General features: G+C 53.8%; 5 protein-coding genes across 5 annotated transcripts; all 5 read right to left on the reverse strand.

Moving 5' to 3' along the window:
- On the reverse strand, nt 1–4,021 carry LOC134424616 (protocadherin beta-15-like). The gene has a single exon (XM_063168499.1). The coding sequence runs from the start codon at nt 3,796–3,798 to the stop codon at nt 1,354–1,356; it is 2,445 nt and encodes an 814-aa protein (XP_063024569.1). The 5' UTR covers nt 3,799–4,021; the 3' UTR covers nt 1–1,353.
- A 514-nt stretch (nt 4,022–4,535) lies between these two features.
- Nucleotides 4,536–8,482, reverse strand: LOC134424617 (protocadherin beta-15-like). The gene has a single exon (XM_063168501.1). It carries the CDS (start codon nt 8,249–8,251, stop codon nt 5,816–5,818), a length of 2,436 nt encoding a protein of 811 aa, XP_063024571.1. The 5' UTR covers nt 8,252–8,482; the 3' UTR covers nt 4,536–5,815.
- Nucleotides 8,483–9,395: 913 nt separating this feature from the next.
- LOC134424618 (protocadherin beta-15-like) lies at nt 9,396–14,655 on the reverse strand. The gene has a single exon (XM_063168502.1). It carries the CDS (start codon nt 14,549–14,551, stop codon nt 12,107–12,109), a length of 2,445 nt encoding a protein of 814 aa, XP_063024572.1. The 5' UTR covers nt 14,552–14,655; the 3' UTR covers nt 9,396–12,106.
- Nucleotides 14,656–15,313: 658 nt separating this feature from the next.
- On the reverse strand, nt 15,314–19,318 carry LOC134424619 (protocadherin beta-15-like). Its single transcript, XM_063168503.1, has one exon. It carries the CDS (start codon nt 19,030–19,032, stop codon nt 16,588–16,590), a length of 2,445 nt encoding a protein of 814 aa, XP_063024573.1. The 5' UTR covers nt 19,033–19,318; the 3' UTR covers nt 15,314–16,587.
- Nucleotides 19,319–19,757: 439 nt separating this feature from the next.
- LOC134424620 (protocadherin beta-15-like) lies at nt 19,758–24,509 on the reverse strand. Its single transcript, XM_063168504.1, has one exon. It carries the CDS (start codon nt 24,194–24,196, stop codon nt 21,752–21,754), a length of 2,445 nt encoding a protein of 814 aa, XP_063024574.1. The 5' UTR covers nt 24,197–24,509; the 3' UTR covers nt 19,758–21,751.
- Nucleotides 24,510–24,629: the final 120 nt, after the last annotated feature.

The raw sequence follows: 24,629 nt of genomic DNA on the forward strand, positions 1-24,629 counted from the left end.
CACACAAGACATTCTGGTGATCTCTTTATTTAAGTTTTACACTCGGGGATACTCAAGTTTGTAATATTAAACTTTATAACTTCAACAAAACACAGCGTGAGGCTCTCTGAATATTCCGTGCATCACAGACATCATTCAAGTAATCAATTATACATGGAGAGCCAGTCCTTAAGCAGAAAAAGAAAGACAATGCTGAAACTCAGTTCAGAGAGTAGCAGGAGAAAGAGAAAAAAGGAGAATGCAAATGCTCTAACACAACTGGAGAAAATAATAGCTTTCTACTATTGGGGATAGTAGATTTCTACTGGGAATAGCTTTCTACTCCCAACAAGAAAGTACTGTATACAGGAACAATAAGAAGACCAGCATCAACCTCCTTTTTACCACAGGAACAATTAGATGACCAGCATCAATCTCCTTTTTATCATTTCATGTTGATTCTACCCTTCAGAAAATGGCCTCTGAAGCACATACAGAGTTTTCATCAAATATAGCCAAAGGAAAAGAACATTTTTTAAAAACTTTGTACAGTTATAGTAAACCAAACACCATTTGTGCTGTTATATTTCTGTATTTCAAGGAGACAGAACACCGAGCAATGCTTTATAGGGCAAAAAGAATATTTTTTCATACTTTTTACTTCATATTTTTTCATGTTACTGCTCTTCTCTGCCCTGGAGAGGATGAGACTCCTGTACTCAGAGGGTCAGAATACTCTTCTTGGCAGCTGAGCTTCAACTGCCTGCATTGCAGAGGTTGGATGGGAGCAACTCCACCAGGCAGCACTAGTGAAAGATAGGCAGACACTCAGCGTCTGTACAGACTGACGGAAACCAAAGCACATAGAACCCACCTCATCTCAGACAGAGCCATCCAGAACCCAGGGAAGAAAGAGCCCAGTCCTCACAAAACGCTGTGACAATGTATTCTCAACATATTTGCTTTCCTGAGCTGGGAAAGGGGTTTTCTAAATGTTATGAAGGAGAAGATCTGGAAGAGTCTGCCAAAGTGTGCGTTTGTGTCATGAGACAGAAGAAAAGCTTGACTGCCTAGTTACAAAGAAAGAGAGAAAACAGCATAGCTGGAGTGCTAACCCCACTCTTAAACACTTCCCAGAAATTACCATAACAGCTGAAACATAGAATTGCCTCAGTGTGAGAACCTGAGTGACTTTTCTTTCTTATTTGTGCTATGGAGGGGCAGAAAATATTTATTCTGAAATGAGTTTTGAAGGAAGTTGATTACACCAATTGAAAATACAAATTTACTCTAGAGGTACCACTGCCACATGCTGTGGCCTGGATATCTTCCTTCCCACATAGGCCACGAAGCCGCTGGCTGTGCAGACCCCAGCTAGTCAAAGGAAAGAGCGTTGAACTGTCCTGCAGAGAGTGTGCCAGCATTGTCTGGGGCCATGTCCTCGCTGCTGACAGGGACACCGGGGAAATCCTGTTCCTCATTGGGGCCCTGGCCCACGGCGCAGTGCTGTGGGGGCAGGCTGGGCAGGATGGGCTTGAGGAATCTGAACTCGCTGTTGCCCGAGCCCGTGGTGAGGCTGATCTCGTAGCAATAGGCGCGGGGCAGGGTCCCTGCAGCGGCTGCATCGGCCAGGCCGCTCTGCAAGGTGTCGGCAGCATAGAGCACAGGGCCAGCCTTCAGCTCCTTCCTCCTGCACACCTTGCGAGCCACGAGGACTGTGGTGGAGATGAGGAAGAGGAGGGAGACAAAGACCAAGGCAATGATTAAATAGGTGGTCAGGGAGGCGGCGGCCTGATCCTCGCTGGCCGGGCTGCTGTGCGGGAGGCGCACGTCGGAGAAGTCCTTGAGCAGGAGAGCGCTGAGAGCTGCCGTGGCTGACAGCGGGGGCTTGCCGTTGTCTCTGACCAGCACCACCAGCTTCTGCTTGACGCTGTCTCTCTCTGTCACCGGCCTCCTGAGACGCACCTCGCCGCTTTGCAGGCCCACGGAAAACAGGCCTGGGTCGGTGGCCCTGAGCAGGTGGTAGGAGAGCCACGAGTTCTGTCCCGAGTCGGCATCGACGGCCACCACTTTGCTGATGAGGTAGCCCGCCTCAGCCGACACGGGCACCAGCTCACTGGAGGCCGGGCCGCTCTCCTGGGCCGGGTAGAGCACGAGCGGGGCGTTGTCGTTCTCGTCCAGCACCACCAGGCGCACGGTGACGTTGGCTCTCAGCGGAGGAGAGCCCGCGTCAGAGGCACTGACCGTCACCTCGGTCTGCCTCAAGCGCTCGTAGTCCAGGGGCCGCAGCACAAACACGTGTCCCTTCTCTGAGTTCACCGAGATGCAGGAGCACCAGGCCCGCTCTGGCCCTTGCTCTGCTGCCAGGGAATAGGTCACCTTGGCATTCAGCCCCACGTCAGCATCTGCAGCGCTCACGGCTCCCACAAACACCGTGGGCACGTTGTTCTCACGCACGTACATGGTGTAGGAGGTCTGGTTGAAGACGGGGGCATTGTCATTGACGTCGGAGATGTCCACGGTGAAAGTGTGCGTGCTGGTGAGAGGAGGCGAGCCCGCATCTGCTGCCGTCACACTGAGGATGTACTGAGGCGTCTCCTCGCGGTCCAGCGCGCTCACTGTCACCAGCTCATAGTAATTCTTGTAGGCTGGCCGCAGGGAGAAGAAGAGCTGATCCTGCAGGGCACAGGAGATCTTCCCGTTGGCACCAGAATCCCGGTCCCTGACCGTAAACAGGGCAACCACCGTGCCGGGCACTGTGTTCTCGGGGAGGGGACTGCTGAAGGAACTGACCACCAGCTCTGGGGCATTGTCATTCACATCCACCACCTCCACCAACACCTTGCAGATTGCTGACAGCCCTCCACCATCTGTGGCTCTCACACGGATTTCATGATTCTGTGCTGCCTCAAAGTCCAGTGGTTTTGTGAGTTTAATTTCACCAGTTATGGGATCAATCACAAATGCAGAATCACTCTGTCCCACTGCCTGGCTGATTTGATAGGAAATCTCACCATTAACTCCTGCATCTGGGTCAGTTGCCAGCACAGTCAACACCACTGAACCTTCTGGCATGTTCTCCCGAATCTTTCCTATGTACTCCTCCTGTGTGAACATCGGAGAATTGTCATTTACATCTAGAATGACAACATTGATTTCAGTGGTCCCACTTCTGGGTGGAGAGCCCCCATCTACAGCAATAAGTCTGAAACCCATCTCTTCCTGCTCCTCTCTGTCTAGTGGCTTCTCCAAAACAAGTTCAAGATACTTCTTCCCTGTAATCCCAGTCCCATAGGAGACACTGAAATGCTCATTCTCGGGAGTAATGCTGTAAACCTGGACAGCGTTGCTGCCAATATCTAGATCCTGAGCCTCCTCCAGTGGGAAACGAGAGCCTGAATCGCTCGTTTCAGGGATCCTAAAAGTGACTCTTTCCTCGGGGAAGACAGGTGAGTGGTCATTTATGTCCTCCAGATCTACCTCGACCCGAAAGAACTGCAGGGGGTTGGAGAGCAGCAACTCGAAGGGGAGCATGCAGGTGTCGGACTGGGCGCACAGCTGCTCCCGGTCCAGCCTCCCCGCCACGACGAGGCAGCCGGAGGCGCGCTCCAAGCGAAAATGCTGGCGGCCGTCCTCCGAGACCAGGCGGGCGCGGCGAGCCGAGAGCTGCGCCGGCGTCAGCCCCGCGTCCTCGGCCAGCTCGCCCACCAGGGAGCCGCTTTCCGCCTCCTCGGCTACGGAGTAGCGGATGGGCTCGGCGCCAGCGAGCGGCAGCCCCAGCAAAGCACACACACAAAGCACTTGCCTTGCGAGCGCCATGGCGCGGCGGCGGCGGCGGCGGCCCGTGTCGGTGACGGTATCCCGGCGGGTGTCCCGGGCGACTGTGGGCGGAGAGCGGCGAAGTGCGGGGCGGGCGCCTTCCCTCGCTGTCTCAGATTCCGGCCGGCGCTCCGTAAGGCAGCCGGGGTGTGCCGGCAGCAGGTGACACGGGGCAGCGCTCGCTGCCGCAGCCGCTGCCACCTCCGCCCGACTGAGCTGGGCTGCTCTAAGCTGAACTGAGCTCAGCTGGGCTGGGCTGGTTCTGGTCTGAGCTCGCTCGGGCTGCGCCGCTCCGGGCCCGGCCGCCTCCGCTGCCGCAGCCGCTCGGCGCCGCCTTGGCCGAGGGCACCACCCAGCGGTGCGCGCTGGGACTGCAGCCGCCGCCGCCCGCAGCCCGCGCTGCCGCTCGGCCCGGCCCGCGATCCCCAAGGCAGCGAGACAGCCGGGGCCGGCAACGGAACGCGGCCTCAACCAGGGCAGCCCAAAGACGAGGCACAACCCAGGAAGACAGAGCCTCGGCCCTCAGCAGGAGAATTCGCACAGTGACAGTGCCATGGTGACAGCATCGGCCTGCTAATGAACACTGCACTGGCTGCATCTCCACACTCAGGCGCTGAACCCACCCCTCACTGCATCAGACAGAGGACACAGTGAAACAGTTAGTCGCATAATTTTGATAAGTCTTGTCAGGGCATTCCCAGAAGGAACATATCTACAAAAATTCTGTCTCCCCAAAGTAGTGATGTTGTTCACTTTATTTCAGTCTAACTCTATTTTTCAGTTTCTAACCCCAGAGTTATACCAATTTACAACACTTGAACTGTATCACTTCAGCATATAAAATCCTGAGGGAGGCTTTCTGAGCATTTCATGCATCATAGACATCAATCAAACAACAGTTATTCTACATAGGGTGGTAGTTGTTCTCTAGAGGAACAGGCTCAGTACAGTGCTCAGCACATTTCAGAGGAGAAAGTGCAAACGTGGGAATGCAAATGCTCTGATACAAACACAATAAATCGTATGGGGACAGCTTTCTAGTGCCATCAAGAAGCCTTGGGATTCAGGAACAACAATGAAAAGACTAAACTCAATATCTTTTCTTTTGAAGCTCTCTTCACTCTGTCTTATATAAATTGTGATTTAGTATATGTGAATTTTTTCTTCAATGCAGTAGATGACTATGAATATGTTTCTACAATTCTGTTCAATTACAGTCTACTCTAACACTGTTTGTGCTCCTGTAATTCCAAGGCAATTCTGAAGTGACAGAACATCCTGGCCCTTCTTGTGTGCCAAAGGAAATTTTTGTGCATTTTGCTGCTCTGCTCTAAACCAGATAAGGAAGATGAGTCTGCTGTTGTGAAAGGGTCCAAATCACCTCCTTCCCTGCTGAGCTGGCATTGCCTGTGTTGCAGTGGCTGGGTGGGAGCAACTCCCTGGTTCACCAGACAGCACTACTGATGCATCTGTAGATATTCAGTGTCTGCATGGACAAACAGAGTGTCAAGAAGGCAAAGCACACAGAGCTCCCATCTCAGACAGAGACATCCAGAGTCCAGGGAAGAAAGGGCCTAGTGCTCATTTGTCATTGTGATTCAGAACTCAAATCTTCCTGGTTTTCCAGACGTGGGAAATTCTTTTTAGATATCAGTGTGGATATGATTTGTTTGGTGAATGATGATACTGCCTTAAAGATCAGAATAAAATGATCCTCAGTCTTGTTGGAGAGCAGGAGAATGCAGATCATAGATTGAGAACGAACCACATACATAAGCTAATTAGAAAAGGCAGTAGCAAAGGTGAAACACATTAAAAAGTAAGCAAGAAAACCTTGGCTTATTTTATTTCCATTCATCGCTTTTTGAGTAGCAGACATTGATTTCAAAGAGAATTTGCAAGAAGCTGGGCAAACCAATGAAAAACGCAAATTTCTATAAAGGCAGCATTGTAACACACTGTGGCTCAGGTCCCGTTCTCCCAAGTGCAATGAAGCCTCTGTCTGTGCAGACCCCAGCTAGTCAAAGGAAAGAGCGTTGAACTGTCCTGCAGAGAGTGTGCCAGCATTGTCTGGGGCCATGTCCTCGCTGCTGACAGGGACACAGGGGAAATCCTGTTCCTCATCGGGACCCTGGCCCACGGCGCAGTGCTGTGGGGGCAGGCTGGGCTTGAGGAATCTGAACTCGCTGTTGCCCGAGCCCGTGGTGAGGCTGATCTCGTAGCAATAGGCGCGGGGCAGGGTCCCTGCAGCGGCCGCATCGGCCAGGCCGCTCTGCAAGGTGTCGGCAGCATAGAGCACAGGGCCAGCCTTCAGCTCCTTCCTCCTGCACACCTTGCGAACCAGCAGCACTGCCGTGGAGATGAGGAAGAGGAGGGAGACAAAGACCAAGGCAATGATTACATAGGTGGTCAGGGAGGCGGCGGCCTGATCCTCGCCGGTCGGGCTGCTGTGTGGGAGGCGCACGTCGGAGAAGTCCTTGAGCAGGAGAGCGCTGAGAGCTGCCGTGGCTGACAGCGGGGGCTTGCCGTTGTCTCTGACCAGCACCACCAGCTTCTGCTTGACGCTGTCTCTCTCTGTCACCGGCCTCCTGAGACACACCTCGCCGCTTTGCAGGCCCACGGAAAACAGGCCTGGGTCGGTGGCCCTGAGCAGGTGGTAGGAGAGCCACGAGTTCTGTCCCGAGTCGGCATCGACGGCCACCACTTTGCTGATGAGATAGCCCGCCTCAGCCGACACGGGCACCAGCTCACTGGAGGCCGGGCCGCTCTCCTGGGCCGGGTAGAGCACGAGCGGGGCGTTGTCGTTCTCATCCAGCACCACCAGGCGCACGGTGACGTTGGCTCTCAGTGGAGGAGAGCCCGCGTCAGAGGCACTGACCGTCACCTCGGTCTGCCTCAAGCGCTCGTAGTCCAGGGGCCGCAGCACAAACACGTGTCCCTTCTCCGAGTTCACCGAGATGCAGGAGCACCAGGCCCGCTCTGGCCCTTGCTCTGCTGCCAGGGAATAGGTCACCTTGGCATTCAGCCCCACGTCAGCATCTGCAGCGCTCACGGCTCCCACAAACACCGTGGGCACGTTGTTCTCACGCACGTACATGGTGTAGGAGGTCTGGTTGAAGACGGGGGCATTGTCATTGACGTCGGAGATGTCCACGGTGAAGGTGTGCGTGCTGGTGAGAGGAGGCGAGCCCGCATCTGCTGCCGTCACACTGAGGATGTGCTGAGGCATCTCCTCGCGGTCCAGCGCGCTCACTGTCACCAGCTCATAGTAATTCTTGTAGGCTGGCCGCAGGGAGAAGAAGAGCTGATCCTGCAGGGCACAGGAGATCTTCCCGTTGGCACCAGAATCCCGGTCCCTAACTGTAAATAGGGCAACCACCGTGCCGGGCACTGTGTTCTCGGGGAGGGGACTGCTGAAGGAACTGACCACCAGCTCTGGGGCATTGTCATTCACATCCACCACCTCCACCAACACCTTGCAGATTGCTGACAGGCCTCCACCATCTGTAGCCGTCACACTGAGGTCATGCATTTGTGCTGCCTCAAAGTCCAGAGTTTCTGTGAGTTTAATTTCACCAGTTATTGGATCAATCCTGAATACAGAATTGCTCTGACCGACTGCTTCATTGAGTTGGTAGGATATGTCCCCATTAACTCCTGCATCCGGATCAGTTGCTAAAACAGACAGAACCACAGAGCCTTCGGGTATGTTCTCTAGAATCTTCGCAATGTAACGCACTTGCGTGAATATGGGAGCATTGTCATTTACATCCAGAATGATAATAGAGATCTCGGTTTTCCCACTTTTTGGAGGAGAGCCACCATCTACAGCAATTACACTGAAACCCATCTCTGCCTGCTCCTCTCTGTCTAGTGACTTTTCCAAAACAAGTTCAAGATATTTGTCACCATTACTCCGACTTCCATAGGAGACACTGAAGTAGTCATTTTCGGGAGAGATGCTGTATGCTAGGACCGTATTGCTGCCAATGTCGAGGTCCCGAGCCACCTCGAGTGGAAAACGAGAGCCCGGATCACTCCTTTCCAGGATCTTAAAAGTGACTCGATTTTTGGGGAAGACAGGCGAGTGGTCATTTATGTCCTCCAGATCTACCTCGACCCGAAAGAACTGCAGGGGATCGGAGAGCAGCAGCTCGAAGGGGAGCATGCAGGTGTCGGACTGGGCACACAGCTGCTCCCGGTCCAGCCTCCCCGCCACGACGAGGCGGCCGGAGGCGCGCTCCAAGCGAAAATGCTGGCGGCCGTCCTCCGAGACCAGGCGGGCGCGGCGAGCCGAGAGCTGCGCCGGCGTCAGCCCCGCGTCCTCGGCCAGCTCGCCCACCAGGGAGCCGCTTTCCGCCTCCTCGGCTACGGAGTAGCGGATGGGCTCGGCGCCAGCGAGCGGCAGCCCCAGCAAAGCACACACACAAAGCACTTGCCTTGCGAGCGCCATGGCGCGGCGGCGGTCCGTGTCGGTGTCGGTGTCGCGGCGGGTGTCCCGGGCGATTGCGGGCGGAGGGCGGCGAAGTGCGGGGCGGGCGCCTTTCCTCGCTGTCTGAGGTTCCGGCCGGCGGTCCGTAACACGGCCGGGGTGTGCCGGCAGCGGGTGACACGGGGCAGCGCTCGCTGCCGCAGCCGCTGCCACCTCCGCCCGGCTGAGCTGGGCTGCTCTAAGCTGAACTGAGCTCAGCTGGGCTGGGCTGGTTCTGGTCTGAGCTCGCTCGGGCTGTGCCGCTCCGGGCCCGGCCGCCTCCGCTGCCGCAGCCGCTCGGCGCCGCCTTGGCCGAGGGCACCACCCAGCGGTGCGCGCTGGGACTGCAGCCGCCGCCGCCCGCAGCCCGCGCTGCCGCTCGGCCCGGCCCGCGATCCCCAAGGCAGCGAGACAGCCGGGGCCGGCAACCGAACGCGGCCTCAACCAGCGCAGCACAAAGACGAGGCTCAACCCACAATGGCCAAGCCGCATTCCACGAGAGGAGAAACAGCACAGAGGTAGGACGATTGGTGACAGCACGGGCATGCCAATGAACACTCTGCCGGCTGCATCTCCGCACTCTGGTACTGTACGCACCTAACATTCTTCAGACAAGGGACAGAGTGACAAATAATACGCAGAATTTTGAAAAGCCTTGAAGGATCTTTCCCAGAAGGAACGCCTCTTCAAAGTGTTCTTTATCCACTAAAGCAGTCACAGCTTTCTCTTTATTCCAGTTTAACACCTTTTTTTCTGTTTCTAATCCCAGAGTTATACTCCTTTGCAATGGGAAACTGTATCACTTCAGCACAATACAGTGTGAGGCCGGCTTTTGGAGTATTTCATGCATTGCAGACATTATTCAAACAGCCAGTTATTTTAGAGGGTGTGACAGTCCTCTAGAGTAACAGGCTCAGTAGAATGCTCAGTACATTTCAGAGGAGAAAGGGTAAACATGGGAATGCAAATTCTCGGGCACAAACACAGAAAATCAAGCAGGGACAGCCTTCTAGTCTCATCCAGAAATCTTGAGATTCAGGAAAAGCAATAAAAAGAGCAATCTCAATGTCTTTTTTAAAAAGCTCTTCTTCATTAGAGCCTGAATGGGAGACAAAGGACTCTAGGAAGCTCTTCAAAGTGCAGTTTATTTTATCCAAGATGTTACAACAGGCAAAGGTCATAGCTATCAGGGCCTGTGCCTACTGCTGTCATCTCCAGCTGCAGACAAGGCTGAAGACCCTTTAATTTTGGTTTCAATGCATAATATCGTTTTCTTTGCAGAGCATCTTAATACAAGAACCAACCTATATCTTAACTTTTACCTGTAGCCTATCATAACGACTATAATTACCATATTCATGTAACTAACCTCCAATCACTTGAAGTTAGTCTGTCACAGCTTAAGCTAGAAGTTGTTTTTCAGTTTTCTTGCTGTGCAAAATTCGGAGACCTTTTTTCCATTTGCAACATCGCCATGTCTGTTTGCCTCTGGTATTTTTCTGCTTGGTAAAAACATCTTATGTTTGAGGTGTGTTTATCCTTTGCTCTTAGCCATAAAACCCCATTCAGACGAACACACCATTTGCCTCCTTGGTTATCCAGTAAGACTGGCTCAGCAATTCTTTTCTTCTGTATCAAAACTTGTTTTCATTTCTCTTCATTCTTCAGAGGATACATTCAAAAATCTTTCTACCAAGCACACAGAACTGTGAGACTTTCTTGTCAAATTTGCATCCTTCCCAACACTTCTTGACTCCACCTTCCAATAATTGTGTTTCAGTATTTGTTGATTTTTCCTTCAATGCATTCATTGACAAGGAACATGTGTCTGTTACATGTTACAGCTCTGTTCAGTTCTATAGTCTACTCTAACACTGTTTATGCTGCCATATTTCCAAGGCAATCCCGTGTGAACAGAACATCCAAGCCCTTCTTTAAGCCAAAGTAAGGTTTTGTTGTGCACTCTGTGGCCCTGCTAGATAAGGAAGATGAGACTGCTGTTGTCAAAGGGTCAAAATCACCTCCTTCCCTACTGAGTTGGCAGTGCCTCTGTTGCAATGGCTGGGTGGGAGCAACTCCCTGCTTCAGCAGGCAGCACTACTGAAACATGTGCAGATATTCAATGTATGAATGAAAAGGAAAGCTTTTCTAGTCTTGTGACAGTGACAAGAAAGCAAACCACAGAGAGAACACATCTCCGACAGCGGCATCCAAAATCCAAAGAAGAAAGGGTCTTGTGCCATGTGACACTGCGTCTCAGTACTTGTAAATCCCTTGCTTTCCAGAAGCACAAAAAAGGCAGCTGAAAGGCGAGGCACAGCCTACAACGATCAATTCTACCAAAGGAAAAACCTCACAGGGATAGGGCGATGGTGACAGCATTGGCATGTAAATGAGCACTCTCCTGGCTGCATCTTCCCTATTCAGGAGCTGTACACACCTAACATTGCTTCAAACAAAGGACACACTGAGTAAGTAACTCCCAGAATTTTGGGAAACCTTGACAGGGCTTCCCAGAAACAACGACTATACAAAATATTCTGTCTCCACTAATGCAGTCAGGGTGTTCTCTTTATTTATGTCTAAAATCTTTTTCTGTTTCTAATCCCAGAGTTACACCAATTTACAACATTAAACTGTATCACTCCAGCACATCACAGCATAAGGGAGGCTTTCTGATCATTTCATGCATTGCAGACATTACTCTAACAAGCAGTTATTCTAGATGGGGTGGCAGTCCTTCTCTGGAGGAACAGGCTCAGTACAGTGTTCGGTACATTTCAGTTGCTAGAGGGAGAAAGAGCAAACATGGATATGCAAATGCTCTAACACAACACAGAAAATCATGTGGGGACAACTTTCCAGTCCCATCAAGAAGACTTGGGATTCAGGAAAAACAATGAATGGAGCAAACACAACATCTTTTTTTAAGTTCTTCTTGATTCTTCCTTCCTATAACTGTCTTTTAATAACTGTGGATTTTTCCTTCATTGCATTCAATGACAATGAACATGTTTCTGTTACATATTACAGCTCTGTTCAATTACAGTTTACTCTAACACTGTTTGTTCATCTTTATTTCCAAGGCAATCTTGAGGTGACAGAATACCCAAGCCCTTCTTGTAAGCCAAAGGAAGGTTTTGTTGTGCATTTTGTGTCTGTACTCTCTGCTAGATAAGGAAGATGAGACTGCTGTTGTCAAAGGGTCCAAATCAACTCCTTCCCTCCTGAGCTGGTGTTGCCTGTGTTGCAGTGGCTGGGTGGGGGCAACTCCCTGTTTCACCAGGCATCACTACTGATGCATCTGTAGATATGCAATGTCTGCATGGACAAAGGTAGAAATAAAAAAGCAAAGCACACAGACCTCACATTTCATAAAGAGACAACCCAAATTGAGGGATAAAGAGCCTAGTGCCCACATGATGTTGTGACTTAATACTTAAAACTTGCGAGGTTTCCTGAACCACAAAACGGGCCTCTTTCATTTCAGTGAGGATATGATTTGATATTGTCCAAAGCTCAGAATAAAGGATCCTCTGTCTTGTCAGACAGCAAGAAAAAAAAGAGCAGAGCTGTGATTGGTAAGCACACACTTAAAACATGTTAGAAAGGGCAGTGAGAGAGCTGAATCCAATTACTTAATAAGTGAGAGAAGCTTGGCTTCTTTAAGTTCATAATTCTTCTTGGAGTGGAAGATATTACCTCTAAACAGAATTTTCAAGAAATTGTTTAAACCTATCGAAAAAAAAAATATAATCAGGAAGAATCATTGCCCAATGCACCAGCCTGGATCCCATCCTGTCAAGATCCATGAAGCATCAGTCTGTGCAGACCCAGCTAGTCAAAGGAAAGAGCGTTGAACTGTCCTGCAGAGAGAGTGCCAGCATTGTCTGGGGCCATGTCCTCACTGCTGACAGGGACACCGGGGAAATCCTGTTCCTCATCGGGGCCCTGGCCCACGGCGCAGTGCTGTGGGGGCAGGCTGGGCAGGATGGGCTTGAGGAATCTGAACTCGCTGTTGCCCGAGCCCGTGGTGAGGCTGATCTCGTAGCAATAGGTGCGGGGCAGGGTCCCTGCAGCGGCCGCATCGGCCAGGCCGCTCTGCAAGGTGTCGGCAGCATAGAGCACAGGGCCAGCCTTCAGCTCCTTCCGCCTGCACACCTTGCGAGCCAGCAGCGCTGCCGTGGAGATGAGGAAGAGGAGGGAGACAAAGACCAAGGCAATGATTAAATAGGTGGTCAGGGAGGCAGCGGCCTGATCCTCGCTGGCCGGGCTGCTGTGCGGGAGGCGCACGTCGGAGAAGTCCTTGAGCAGGAGAGCGCTGAGAGCTGCCGTGGCTGACAGCGGGGGCTTGCCGTTGTCTCTGACCAGCACCACCAGCTTCTGCTTGACGCTGTCTCTCTCTGTCACCGGCCTCCTGAGACGCACCTCACCGCTTTGCAGGCCCACGGAAAACAGGCCTGGGTCGGTGGCCCTGAGCAGGTGGTAGGAGAGCCACGAGTTCTGTCCCGAGTCGGCATCGACGGCCACCACTTTGCTGATGAGGTAGCCCGCCTCAGCCGACACGGGCACCAGCTCACTGGAGGCCGGGCCACTCTCCTGGGCCGGGTAGAGCACGAGCGGGACGTTGTCGTTCTCGTCCAGCACCACCAGGCGCACGGTGACGTTGGCTCTCAGCGGAGGAGAGCCCGCGTCAGAGGCACTGACCGTCACCTCGGTCTGCCTCAAGCGCTCGTAGTCCAGGGGCCGCAGCACAAACACATGTCCCTTCTCCGAGTTCACCGAGATGCAGGAGCACCAGGCCCGCTCTGGCCCTTCCTCTGCTGCCAGGGAATAGGTCACCTTGGCATTCAGCCCCACGTCAGCATCTGCAGCGCTCACGGCTCCCACAAACACCGTGGGCACGTTGTTCTCACGCACGTACATGGTGTAGGAGGTCTGGTTGAAGACGGGGGCATTGTCATTGACGTCGGAGATGTCCACGGTGAAGGTGTGCGTGCTGGTGAGAGGAGGCGAGCCCGCATCTGCTGCCGTCACACTGAGGATGTACTGAGGCGTCTCCTCGCGGTCCAGCGCGCTCACTGTCACCAGCTCATAGTAATTCTTGTAGGCTGGCCGCAGGGAGAAGAAGAGCTGATCCTGCAGGGCACAGGAGATCTTCCCATTGGCACCAGAATCCCGGTCCCTGACCGTAAACAAGGCAACCACCGTGCCGGGCACTGTGTTCTCGGGGAGGGGACTGCTGAAGGAACTGACCACCAGCTCTGGGGCATTGTCATTCACATCCACCACCTCCACCAACACCTTGCAGATTGCTGACAGGCCTCCTCCATCTGTGGCTGTCACACTGAGCTCATGCATTTGTGCTGCCTCAAAGTCCAGTGGTTTTGTGATTTTAATTTCACCTGTTATGGAATCAATCACAAATGCTGAATCGCTCCGTCCCACTGCTTGGCTGAGTTGATATGAAATGTCCCCATTTGATCCTTCATCTGGATCAGTTGCCAGCACAGTCAAAACTACAGAGCCTTCTGCAAGGTTTTCCAAAATCTTCGCAATGTACACCTCTTCTGTGAAGATGGGAGCATTGTCATTTGCATCTAAAATGACGATTTTCACTTCAGTGGTGCCACTCCTGGGAGGAGAGCCCCCATCCACAGCAATTACACTGAAACCAATCTCTGCTTTCTCCTCTCTGTCTAGTGGCTTTTCCAAGACCAATTCAAGATAGTTCTTCCCTGAAATTCCAGTCCCAGAAGAAACAGTAAAGTACTCGTTCTCAGGAGAAATGCTGTAGTCCTGGACTGTGTTGCTGCCAATATCGAGGTCCTGAGCAACCTGAAGTGGGAAACGGGACCCGGGCTCGCTTGTCTCTGGGATCTTAAAAGTCACTCTATCATTAGGGAAGACGGGGGAATGGTCATTGATATCGTCTAGGGTGACCTCTACCCGAAAGAACTGCAGGGGGTTGGAGAGCAGCAGCTCGAAGGGGAGCATGCAGGTGTCGGACTGGGCGCACAGCTGCTCCCGGTCCAGCCTCCCCGCCACGACGAGGCGGCCGGAGGCGCGCTCCAAGCGAAAATGCTGGCGGCCGTCCTCCGAGACCAGGCGGGCGCGGCGAGCCGAGAGCTGCGCCGGCGTCAGCCCCGCGTCCTCGGCCAGCTCGCCCACCAGGGAGCCGCTTTCCGCCTCCTCGGCTACGGAGTAGCGGATGGGCTCGGCGCCAGCGAGCGGCAGCCCCAGCAAAGCACACACACAAAGCACTTGCCTTGCGAGCGCCATGGCGCGGCGGCGGCGGCGGCGGCGGCCGCTGTCGGTGTCGGTGTCGGTGTCGCGGCGGGTGTCCCGGGCGATTGCGGGCGGAGAGCGGCGAAGTGCGGGGCGGGCCCCTTCCCTCGCTCTCTGAGATTCCGGCCGGCGCACCGTAAGGCAGCCGAGGTGTGCCGGCAGCTGGTGACACGGGGCAGCGCTCGCTGCCGCAGCCGCTGCCACCTCCGCCCGGCTGCGCTGGGCTGGTCTAAGCTGAGCTGATCTGGGCTGGGCTGGTCTGGTTCTGGTCTGAGCTCGCTCGGGCTGTGCCGCTCCGGGCCCGGCCGCCTCCGCTGCCGCAGCCGCTCGGCGCCGCCTTGGCCGAGGGCACCACCCAGCGGTGCGCGCTGGGACTGCAGCCGCCGCCGCCCGCAGCCCGCGCTGCCGCTCGGCCCGGCCCGCGATCCCCAAGGCAGCGAGACAGCCGGGGCCGGCAACGGAACGCGGCCTCAACCAGCGCAGCCCAAAGACGAGGCTGAGCCCTGAAGGGCAGAGCCTCATCTCTCAGCAGGAGAAATGACACAGTGATAGGGCGATTATGATAGGATGGACATGCCAATGAACACTCTTCCTGGCTGCATTTCCACACTCAGGCCCTGTACCAACCAAACATTGCTTCAGTCAAGCGACACAGTGAGAAAAGACTCCCACAATTTTGAAAAACCTTGAAGGATCTTTCCAGGTAAGCACGTTTCTAAACAACTTCTGCTTTCATAAAAGAGTAAGGACCTCCTCTTTATTCTGTCCCACACATTTTTTTATTGTTAAACTCAGAGGTATATCACTTTACAATATGAGTTTCTATAACTTTATGAGAATACATCGTGAGGGAGTCTTTCTGATTATTTCATGCATCACAGACTTTATTGAAACAACTCATTATTCTAGATGGTGTGGCAGTCCTTCTCTAGAGGAGCGGGGTCAGTACAGTGCTCAGTACATTTCAGTGGCTAGAAGGAGAAAGGGCAAGCACGGATATGGAAATGATCTAGGACAATCAGAGAAATTCATGTGGGGACGACTTTTCTGTCCCATCAAGAAGCCTTGGGATTCAGGAATAACAATGAATAGAGTAAACTCAACATCTTTTTTTAAGTTCTTCTTGACTCTACCTTCCAGTAATTCCCTTTTAATATTTGTGGAATTTTCCGTTAATGCATTTAATGACAAGCAACATGTTTCTGTTACATATTACAGCTCTGTTCAGTTACAGTCTACCCTAACCCTATTTATGCTCCTGTAATTCCAAGGCAATCCTGAGGTGACAGAACACCCAAGCCCTTCTTGTAAGCCAAAGGAAGACATTGTTGTGCCTTTTGCTGCTCTACTCTAAGCTAGATAAGGAAGACGAGCCTGCTGTTTTCGCAGAGTTAAAATCACCCTCTTCCCTGCTGGGCTGGCATTGCCTGTGCTGCAATGTTTGGGCGGGACTAACTCCCCGCTTCACCTGGCAACACTACTGAAGCATCTGCAGATATTCAACGTCTGCAGGGCCAAACACAGTGGCAAGAAAGCAAAGCACACCGAGCTCACATCTCAGACAGAGACACTCAGAATCCAGGGGAAAAAGGGCCCACTGCTCACGTGATATTAGTACTCAAAACATCCTTGCTGTCCAGAGCTGAGATAAAGAGCTTTTCTATTTCAGTGAGGATATGATTTGTTTGGGCAACAGTGATATTGTCTTGAAGGTCTGAAGAAACAGATCTTCTGTCTTGTCAGCCAGCAAGAGAAAGCCGATCATAGATTGAGTTCTAAACACATACATAAAGCCTGCAGGAAAAGCCAGTAGCAAAGGTGAAACCCATTAAAAAATGTGACAGCTACTTGTCCTCTTATATTTTCTTCATTGCTTTGTGAAGTGGCAGACATGTATTTTAAAGAGAATTTACAGGAAGTGGGTTAAACCAATTGAAAATACAAATTTCTATAGAGAAACCATTTCCACATGCTGCAGCATGAGTCCTCTCCTCCCATGAATCATGAAGCCTCAGTCTGTTCAGATCCAGCTAGTCAAAGGAAACAGTGTTGAACTGTCCTGCAGAGAGAGCGCCAGCATTGTCTGGGGCCATGTCCTCGCTGCTGACAGGGACACAGGGGAAATCCTGTTCCTCATCGGGACCCTGGCCAACGGCGCAGTGCTGTGGGGGCAGGCTGGGCAGGATGGGCTTGAGGAATCTGAACTCGCTGTTGCCCGAGCCCGTGGTGAGGCTGATCTCGTAGCAATAGGCGCGGGGCAGGGTCCCTGCAGCGGCCGCATCGGCCAGGCCGCTCTGCAAGGTGTCGGCAGCATAGAGCACAGGGCCAGCCTTCAGCTCCTTCCTCCTGCACACCTTGCGAGCCACGAGGACTGTGGTGGAGATGAGGAAGAGGAGGGAGACAAAGACCAAGGCAATGATTAAATAGGTGGTCAGGGAGGCGGCAGCCTGATCCTCGCCGGCCGGGCTGCTGTGTGGGAGGCGCATGTCGGAGAAGTCCTTGAGCAGGAGAGCGCTGAGAGCTGCCGTGGCTGACAGCGGGGGCTTGCCGTTGTCTCTGACCAGCACCACCAGCTTCTGCTTGACGCTGTCTCTCTCTGTCACCGGCCTCCTGAGACGCACCTCGCCGCTTTGCAGGCCCACGGAAAACAGGCCTGGGTCGGTGGCCCTGAGCAGGTGGTAGGAGAGCCACGAGTTCTGTCCCGAGTCGGCATCGACGGCCACCACTTTGCTGATGAGGTAGCCCGCCTCAGCCGACATGGGCACCAGCTCACTGGAGGCCGGGCCGCTCTCCTGGGCCGGGTAGAGCACGAGCGGGGCGTTGTCGTTCTCGTCCAGCACCACCAGGCGCACGGTGACGTTGGCTCTCAGCGGAGGAGAGCCCGCGTCAGAGGCACTGACCGTCACCTCGGTCTGCCTCAAGCGCTCGTAGTCCAGGGGCCGCAGCACAAACACGTGTCCCTTCTCCGAGTTCACCGAGATGCAGGAGCACCAGGCCCGCTCTGGCCCTTGCTCTGCTGCCAGGGAATAGGTCACCTTGGCATTCAGCCCCATGTCAGCATCTGCAGCGCTCACAGCTCCCACAAACACCGTGGGCACGTTGTTCTCACGCACGTACATGGTGTAGGAGGTCTGGTTGAAGACGGGGGCATTGTCATTGACGTCGGAGATGTCCACGGTGAAGGTGTGCGTGCTGGTGAGAGGAGGCGAGCCCGCATCTGCTGCCGTCACACTGAGGATGTGCTGAGGCGTCTCCTCGCGGTCCAGCACGCTCACCGTCACCAGCTCATAGTAATTCTTGTAGGCTGGCCGCAGGGAGAAGAAGAGCTGATCCTGCAGGGCACAGGAGATCTTCCCGTTGGCACCAGAATCCCGGTCCCTGACCGTAAACAGGGCAACCACCGTGCCGGGCACTGTGTTCTCGGGGAGGGGACTGCTGAAGGAACTGACCACCAGCTCTGGGGCATTGTCATTCACATCCACCACCTCCACCAACACCTTGCAGATTGCTGACAACCCTCCACCATCTGTGGCCTTCACACTGAACTCATGACTGTCTGTTGCCTCGAAGTCTAGTGGTTTTGTGAGTTTAATTTCACCAGTTATGGGATCAATCACGAATCCTGACTTGCTTTGTCCCACTCCCTGGCTGAGTTGATAGGAGATGTCTCCATTAACTCCTGCATCTGAATCAGTTGCCAGTACAGTCAGCACCACAGAGCCCTCTGGCATGTTTTCCTGAACCTTCCCAATATAACGATCTTGTGTAAATTTGGGAGCATTGTCATTTACATCTAGAATGATTATAGAGATCTCAATGGTTCCACTCCTTCGAGGAGAGCCACCATCGACAGCAATAACTTGGAAACCCATCTCTGCCTGCTCCTCTCTGTCTAGTGCCTTTTCCAAAACAAGTTCAAGATATTTATCACCAGTAGTACGACTTCCATGGGAAATAATGAAATACTCGTTCTCGGGAGATATATTGTACTCCTGCACTGTGTTGCTGCCTATATCGAGGTCCTCAGCCACCTCCAGCGGGAAACGTGAACCTGGGTCCCTCGATTCCACGATCTTAAAAGTGACTCGTTCATCGGGGAAAATTGGCGAATGGTCATTGATATCGTCCACAGTCACCTCGACCCGAAAGAACTGCAGGGGGTCGGAGAGCAGCAGCTCGAAGGGGAGCATGCAGGTGTCGGACTGGGCGCACAGCTGCTCCCGGTCCAGCCTCCCCGCCACGACGAGGCGGCCAGAGGCGCGCTCCAAGCGAAAATGCTGGCGGCCGTCCTCCGAGACCAGGCGGGCGCGGCGAGCCGAGAGCTGCGCCGGCGTCAGCCCCGCGTCCTCGGCCAGCTCGCCCACCAGGGAGCCGCTTTCCGCCTCCTCGGCTACGGAGTAGCGGATGGGCTCGGCGCCAGCGAGCGGCAGCCCCAGCAAAGCACACACACAAAGCACTTGCCTTGCGAGCGCCATGGCGCGACTGCCGCGGCGGCGGCCCGTGTCGGTGTCGGTGTCGCGGCGGGTGTCCCGGGCGATTGCGGGCGGAGGGCGGCGAAATGCGGGGCGGGCGCCTTCCCTCGCTGTCTCAGATTCCGGCCGGCGCTCCGTAAGGCAGCCGGGGTGTGTCGGCAGCGGGTGACACGGGGCAGCGTTCGCTGCCGCAGCCGCTGCCACCTCCGCCCGGCTGAGCTGGGCTGCTCTAAGCTGAACTGAGCTGGGCTGGGCTGGTCTGGTTCTGGTCTGAGCTCGCTCGGGCTGTGCCGCTCCGGGCCCGGCCGCCTCCGCTGCCGCAGCCGCTCGGCGCCGCCTTGGCCGAGGGCACCACCCAGCGGTGCGCGCTGGGACTGCAGCCGCCGCCGCCCGCAGCCCGCGCTGCCGCTCGGCCCGGCCCGCGATCCCCAAGGCAGCGAGACAGCCGGGGCCGGCAACGGAACGCGGCCTCAACCAGGGCAGCCCAAAGACCAGACTGAGCCCACAATGGCCAAGCCGCATTCCACAAGAGGAGAACCCGCATAGGGATAGGGGGATGGTGACAGCACTGGCATTCCAATGAACACTCTTCCCGGATTCATCTCCCCACTCAGGAACTGTACGCACCCAACATTGCTTCTGAGAAGGGACACAGTGAGAAATAATAAGCAGAATTTTGAAAAGCCTTGAAGGATCTTTCCCAGAAAGAACGACTCTTCAAAGAGGTCTTTATCCACTAAAGCAGTCAGAATGTTCTCTTTATTTCAGTTTAACACCTTTTTTTCTGTTCCTAAACCTAGAGTTATGCCAATTTCCAATGGTAAACTGTATCACTTCAGCACAACACAGTGTGAGGCCGGCTTTTGGAGTATTTCATGCATTGCAGACATTATTCAAACAGCCAGTGTTTTTACAGGGTGTGACAATCCTCTAGAGTAATAGGCTCAGTAAAATGCTCAGTACATTTCAGAGGAGAAAGGGTAAACATGGGAATGCAAATTCTCGGGCACAAATACAGAAAATCAAACAGGAACAGCTTTCTAGCCTCATCAAGAAATCTTGGGATTCAGGAAAAGCAATGAAAAGAGCATTCTCAATGTCTTTTTAAAAAAGTTCTTCTTTGTCAGAGCCTGAGTGGGAGACTAAGGATTCCAGGCAGCTCTTCAAAGTGCAGTTTATTTTATCCCAGATGTTACGACAGTCCAGGGTCATAGCCATCAGAGCCTGGGCCTACATCTTTCGGCTCCAGCTGCAGACATGTCTGAAGACCCTTTAATTTTGGTTCCAATGCTTTATATCATTTTATTTGCTGAGCATCTTAATACATAAGAACAAATTTGTACCTTAACTTTTACCTGTAGCCCATCATAACTACTACAATTACCATACTCATGTTACTAATCTCCAATCACTTAATGTTAATCTGTCACAGTTTAATCTAGAAGTTGTTTTTCAGTTTTTTTGCTGTGCAAAATTCTGAGTCCTTTTTTCCATTTGCGACATTGGCATGTTTGTTTGCCTGTGGTATTTTTTGCTTGGTAAAAACATCTTTTGTTGGAGGTGTGTTTATCCTTTGCTCTTAGCCATAAAACCCCATTCAGACGAACACACCCTTTGCCTCCTTGGTTATCCAGTAAGACTGGCTTAGCAATTCTTTTCTTCTGTATCAAAACTTGTTTTCATTTGTATTCATTCTTCAGAGTCTACTATCAAAAATCTTTCTACCAAGCACACAGATCTGTGAGACTTTCTTGTCAAATTTGCATCCTTCCCAACACTTCTTGACTCCACCATCCGATAACCGTGTTTCAATATTTGTGGATTTTTCCTTCAATGCATTCATTGACAAGGTACGTGTGTCTGTTACATGTTACAGCTCTGTTCAGTTCTATAGTCCACTCTTAACACTGTTTGTGCTGCCGTATTTCCAAGGCAATCCCATGTGAACACAACATCCAAGCCCTTCTTTAAGCCAAAGTAAGGTTTTGTTGTAAACTTTGTGGCCCTGCTGTGAGCTAGATAATGAAGATGAGACTGCTGTTGTCAAAGGGTCCAAATCACCTCCTTTCCTACCGAGCTGGAACTGCCTGTGTTGCAATGGCTGGGTGGGAGCAACTGCTTCAGGAGGCAGCATTATTGAAGCATGTGCAGACATTCAATGTATGAATGCAAAGGAAAGCTTGTCTTGCTTATCATGGCGACAAGAAAGCAAAGCACAGAGAGAACACATCTCAGACAGCATCCAATATCCAGGGAAGAAAGGGTCTACTGCAATGTGACAAAGAGTCTCAGGAGTCACAGAAACCCTGCTTTCCAGAAGCACAAAAAGGGCTTTTTGCATTTCATTTGTTTTACTGCAGGGAAATATGAATTGTTTTGCCAGCTGTGACTTTATTTAAAGATTAGAAAACATCCTATGGCTTTTCAGACAGCAAGAGAAACAACAACATAGCTGTGAATACTAAACATAGACATAAAGCCTATCAGAAATAGCAGTAAAAGAGCTGAAACAAATTAATAAATAAGTGAGAGAACCTTTGCCTCCTTTACACTCGTTGCTGTTCTTGGGAGTGGCAGATTGTGAATATTATGAAGAGAATTTGAAGAATAATGGTTGAACCAACTGCAGAAAAAGATTAATTCAGGAGGAACCATTTCACTTGCTGAAGACTGGATCCCATCCTCTCAAGATCCAAGAAGCATCAGTCTGTGCAGACGCCAGCTAGTCAAAGGAAAGAGCGTTGAACTGTCCTGCAGAGAGAGTGCCAGCATTGTCTGGGGCCATGTCCTCGCTGCTGACAGGGACACTGGGGAAATCCTGATCCTCATCGGGGACCTGGCCCACGGCGCAGTGCTGTGGGGGCAGGCTGGGCAGGATGGGCTTGAGGAATCTGAACTCGCTGTTGCCCGAGCCCGTGGTGAGGCTGATCTCGTAGCAATAGGCGCGGGGCAGGGTCCCTGCAGCGGCCGCATCGGCCAGGCCGCTCTGCAAGGTGTCGGCAGCATAGAGCACAGGGCCAGCCTTCAGCTCCTTCCTCCTGCACACCTTGCGAGCCAGCAGCACTGCCGTGGAGATGAGGAAGAGGAGGGAGACAAAGACCAAGGCAATGATTAAATAGGTGGTCAGGGAGGCAGCAGCCTGATCCTCGCCGGCCGGGCTGCTGTGCGGGAGGCGCATGTCGGAGAAGTCCTTGAGCAGGAGAGCGCTGAGAGCTGCCGTGGCTGACAGCGGGGGCTTGCCATTGTCTCTGACCAGCACCACCAGCTTCTGCTTGACGCTGTCTCTCTCTGTCACCGGCCTCCTGAGACGCACCTCGCCGCTTTGCAGGCCCACGGAAAACAGGCCTGGGTCGGTGGCCCTGAGCAGGTGGTAGGAGAGCCACGAGTTCTGTCCCGAGTCGGCATCGACGGCCACCACTTTGCTGATGAGGTAGCCTGCCTCAGCCGACACGGGCACCAGCTCACTGGAGGCCGGGCCGCTCTCCTGGGCCGGGTAGAGCACGAGCGGGGCGTTGTCATTCTCGTCCAGCACCACCAGGCGCACGGTGACGTTGGCTCTCAGCGGAGGAGAGCCCGCGTCAGAGGCACTGACCGTCACCTCGGTCTGCCTCAAGCGCTCGTAGTCCAGGGGCCGCAGCACAAACACGTGTCCCTTCTCCGAGTTCACCGAGATGCAGGAGCACCAGGCCCGCTCTGGCCCTTGCTCTGCTGCCAGGGAATAGGTCACCTTGGCATTCAGCCCCACGTCAGCATCTGCAGCGCTCACGGCTCCCACAAACACCGTGGGCACGTTGTTCTCACGCACGTACATGGTGTAGGAGGTCTGGTTGAAGACGGGGGCATTGTCATTGACGTCGGAGATGTCCACGGTGAAGGTGTGCGTGCTGGTGAGAGGAGGCAAGCCCGCATCTGCTGCCGTCACACTGAGGATGTACTGAGGCGTCTCCTCGCGGTCCAGCGCGCTCACTGTCACCAGCTCATAGTAATTCTTGTAGGCTGGCTGCAGGGAGAAGAAGAGCTGATCCTGCAGGGCACAGGAGATCTTCCCGTTGGCACCAGAATCCCGGTCCCTGACCGTAAACAGGGCAACCACCGTGCCGGGCTCTGTGTTCTCGGGGAGGGGACTGCTGAAGGAACTGACCACCAGCTCTGGGGCATTGTCATTCACATCCACCACCTCCACCAACACCTTGCAGATTGCTGACAGCCCTCCACCATCTCTTGCCTTCACAATCAGCTCATGCACTTCTGCTGCTTCAAAGTCCAGAGGTTTTGTGAGTTTAATTTCACCAGTTATGGGATCAATCACAAATGCAGAGTCACTCTGTCCCACTGCTTGACTAAGTTGATAGGTAATGTCCCCATTAACTCCTGCATCGGGATCAATTGCCAAAACAGTCAGAACCACAGAGCCCTCTGGTGTGTTCTCCAAAATCTGCCCTAGGTACTCCTCCTGTGTGAAGATGGGAGCATTGTCATTTACATCTAGAATGACAATTTTGACTTGGGTGGTCCCACTTCTGGGAGGGGAGCCCCTATCCATGGCAATAAGACTGAAACTCATCTCTGCCTGCTCCTCTCTGTCTAGTGACTTTTCCAGTACTAGTTCAAGATACTTCGTGCCTGTGATATGACTTTCGTCAGAGACTCTAAAATAATCATTCTCGGGAGTAATTATGTACTCCTGGACTGTGTTGCTGCCAATATCGAGGTCCTGAGCAGCCTCCAGTGGGAAACGTGAACCGGGATCACTCTTTTCAGTGATTTCAAAAGTGACTTGTTCCTCGGGGAAGACGGGTGAATGGTCATTGATATCCTTCACCGTCACCTCGACCCGAAAGAACTGCAGGGGGTTGGAGAGCAGCAGCTCGAAGGGGAGCATGCAGGTGTCGGACTGGGCACACAGCTGCTCCCGGTCCAGCCTCCCTGCCACGACGAGGCGGCCGGAGGCGCGCTCCAAGCGAAAATGCTGGCGGCCGTCCTCCGAGACCAGGCGGGCGCGGCGAGCCGAGAGCTGCGCCGGCGTCAGCCCCGCGTCCTCGGCCAGCTCGCCCACCAGGGAGCCGCTTTCCGCCTCCTCGGCTACGGAGTAGCGGATGGGCTCGGCGCCAGCGAGCGGCAGCCCCAGCAAAGCACACACACAAAGCACTTGCCTTGCGAGCGCCATGGCGCGGCGGCGGCGGCGGCGGCCCGTGTCGGTGTCGGTGTCGCGGCGGGTGTCTCGGGCGATTGCGGGCGGAGAGCGGCGAAGTGCGGGGCGGGCGCCTTCCCTTGCTGACTGAGATTCCGGCCGGCGCTCCGTAAGGCAGCCGGGGTGTGCCGGCAGCGGGTGACACGGGGCAGCGCTCGCTGCCGCAGCCGCTGCCACCTCCGCCCGGCTGAGCTGGGCTGCTCTAAGCTGAACTGAGCTGGTCTGGGCTGGGCTGGTCTGGTTCTGGTCTGAGCTCGCTCGGGCTGTGCCGCTCCGGGCCCGGCCGCCTCCGCTGCCGCAGCCGCTCGGCGCCGCCTTGGCCGAGGGCACCACCCAGCGGTGCTCGCTGGGACTGCAGCCGCCGCCGCCCGCAGCCCGCGCTGCCGCTCGGCCCGGCCCGCGATCCCGA

This window comes from Melospiza melodia, chromosome 14 (genome assembly GCF_035770615.1).
Source record: "Melospiza melodia melodia isolate bMelMel2 chromosome 14, bMelMel2.pri, whole genome shotgun sequence".
Lineage (NCBI taxonomy): Eukaryota > Metazoa > Chordata > Aves > Passeriformes > Passerellidae > Melospiza > Melospiza melodia.

Coding starts and splice junctions, on each gene's coding strand:
- LOC134424619 (XM_063168503.1), bottom strand. CDS start 19,032: ATGGCGCTCGCAAGGCAAGTGCTTTGTGTGTGTGCTTTGCTGGGGCTG.
- LOC134424617 (XM_063168501.1), bottom strand. CDS start 8,251: ATGGCGCTCGCAAGGCAAGTGCTTTGTGTGTGTGCTTTGCTGGGGCTG.
- LOC134424620 (XM_063168504.1), bottom strand. CDS start 24,196: ATGGCGCTCGCAAGGCAAGTGCTTTGTGTGTGTGCTTTGCTGGGGCTG.
- LOC134424618 (XM_063168502.1), bottom strand. CDS start 14,551: ATGGCGCTCGCAAGGCAAGTGCTTTGTGTGTGTGCTTTGCTGGGGCTG.
- LOC134424616 (XM_063168499.1), bottom strand. CDS start 3,798: ATGGCGCTCGCAAGGCAAGTGCTTTGTGTGTGTGCTTTGCTGGGGCTG.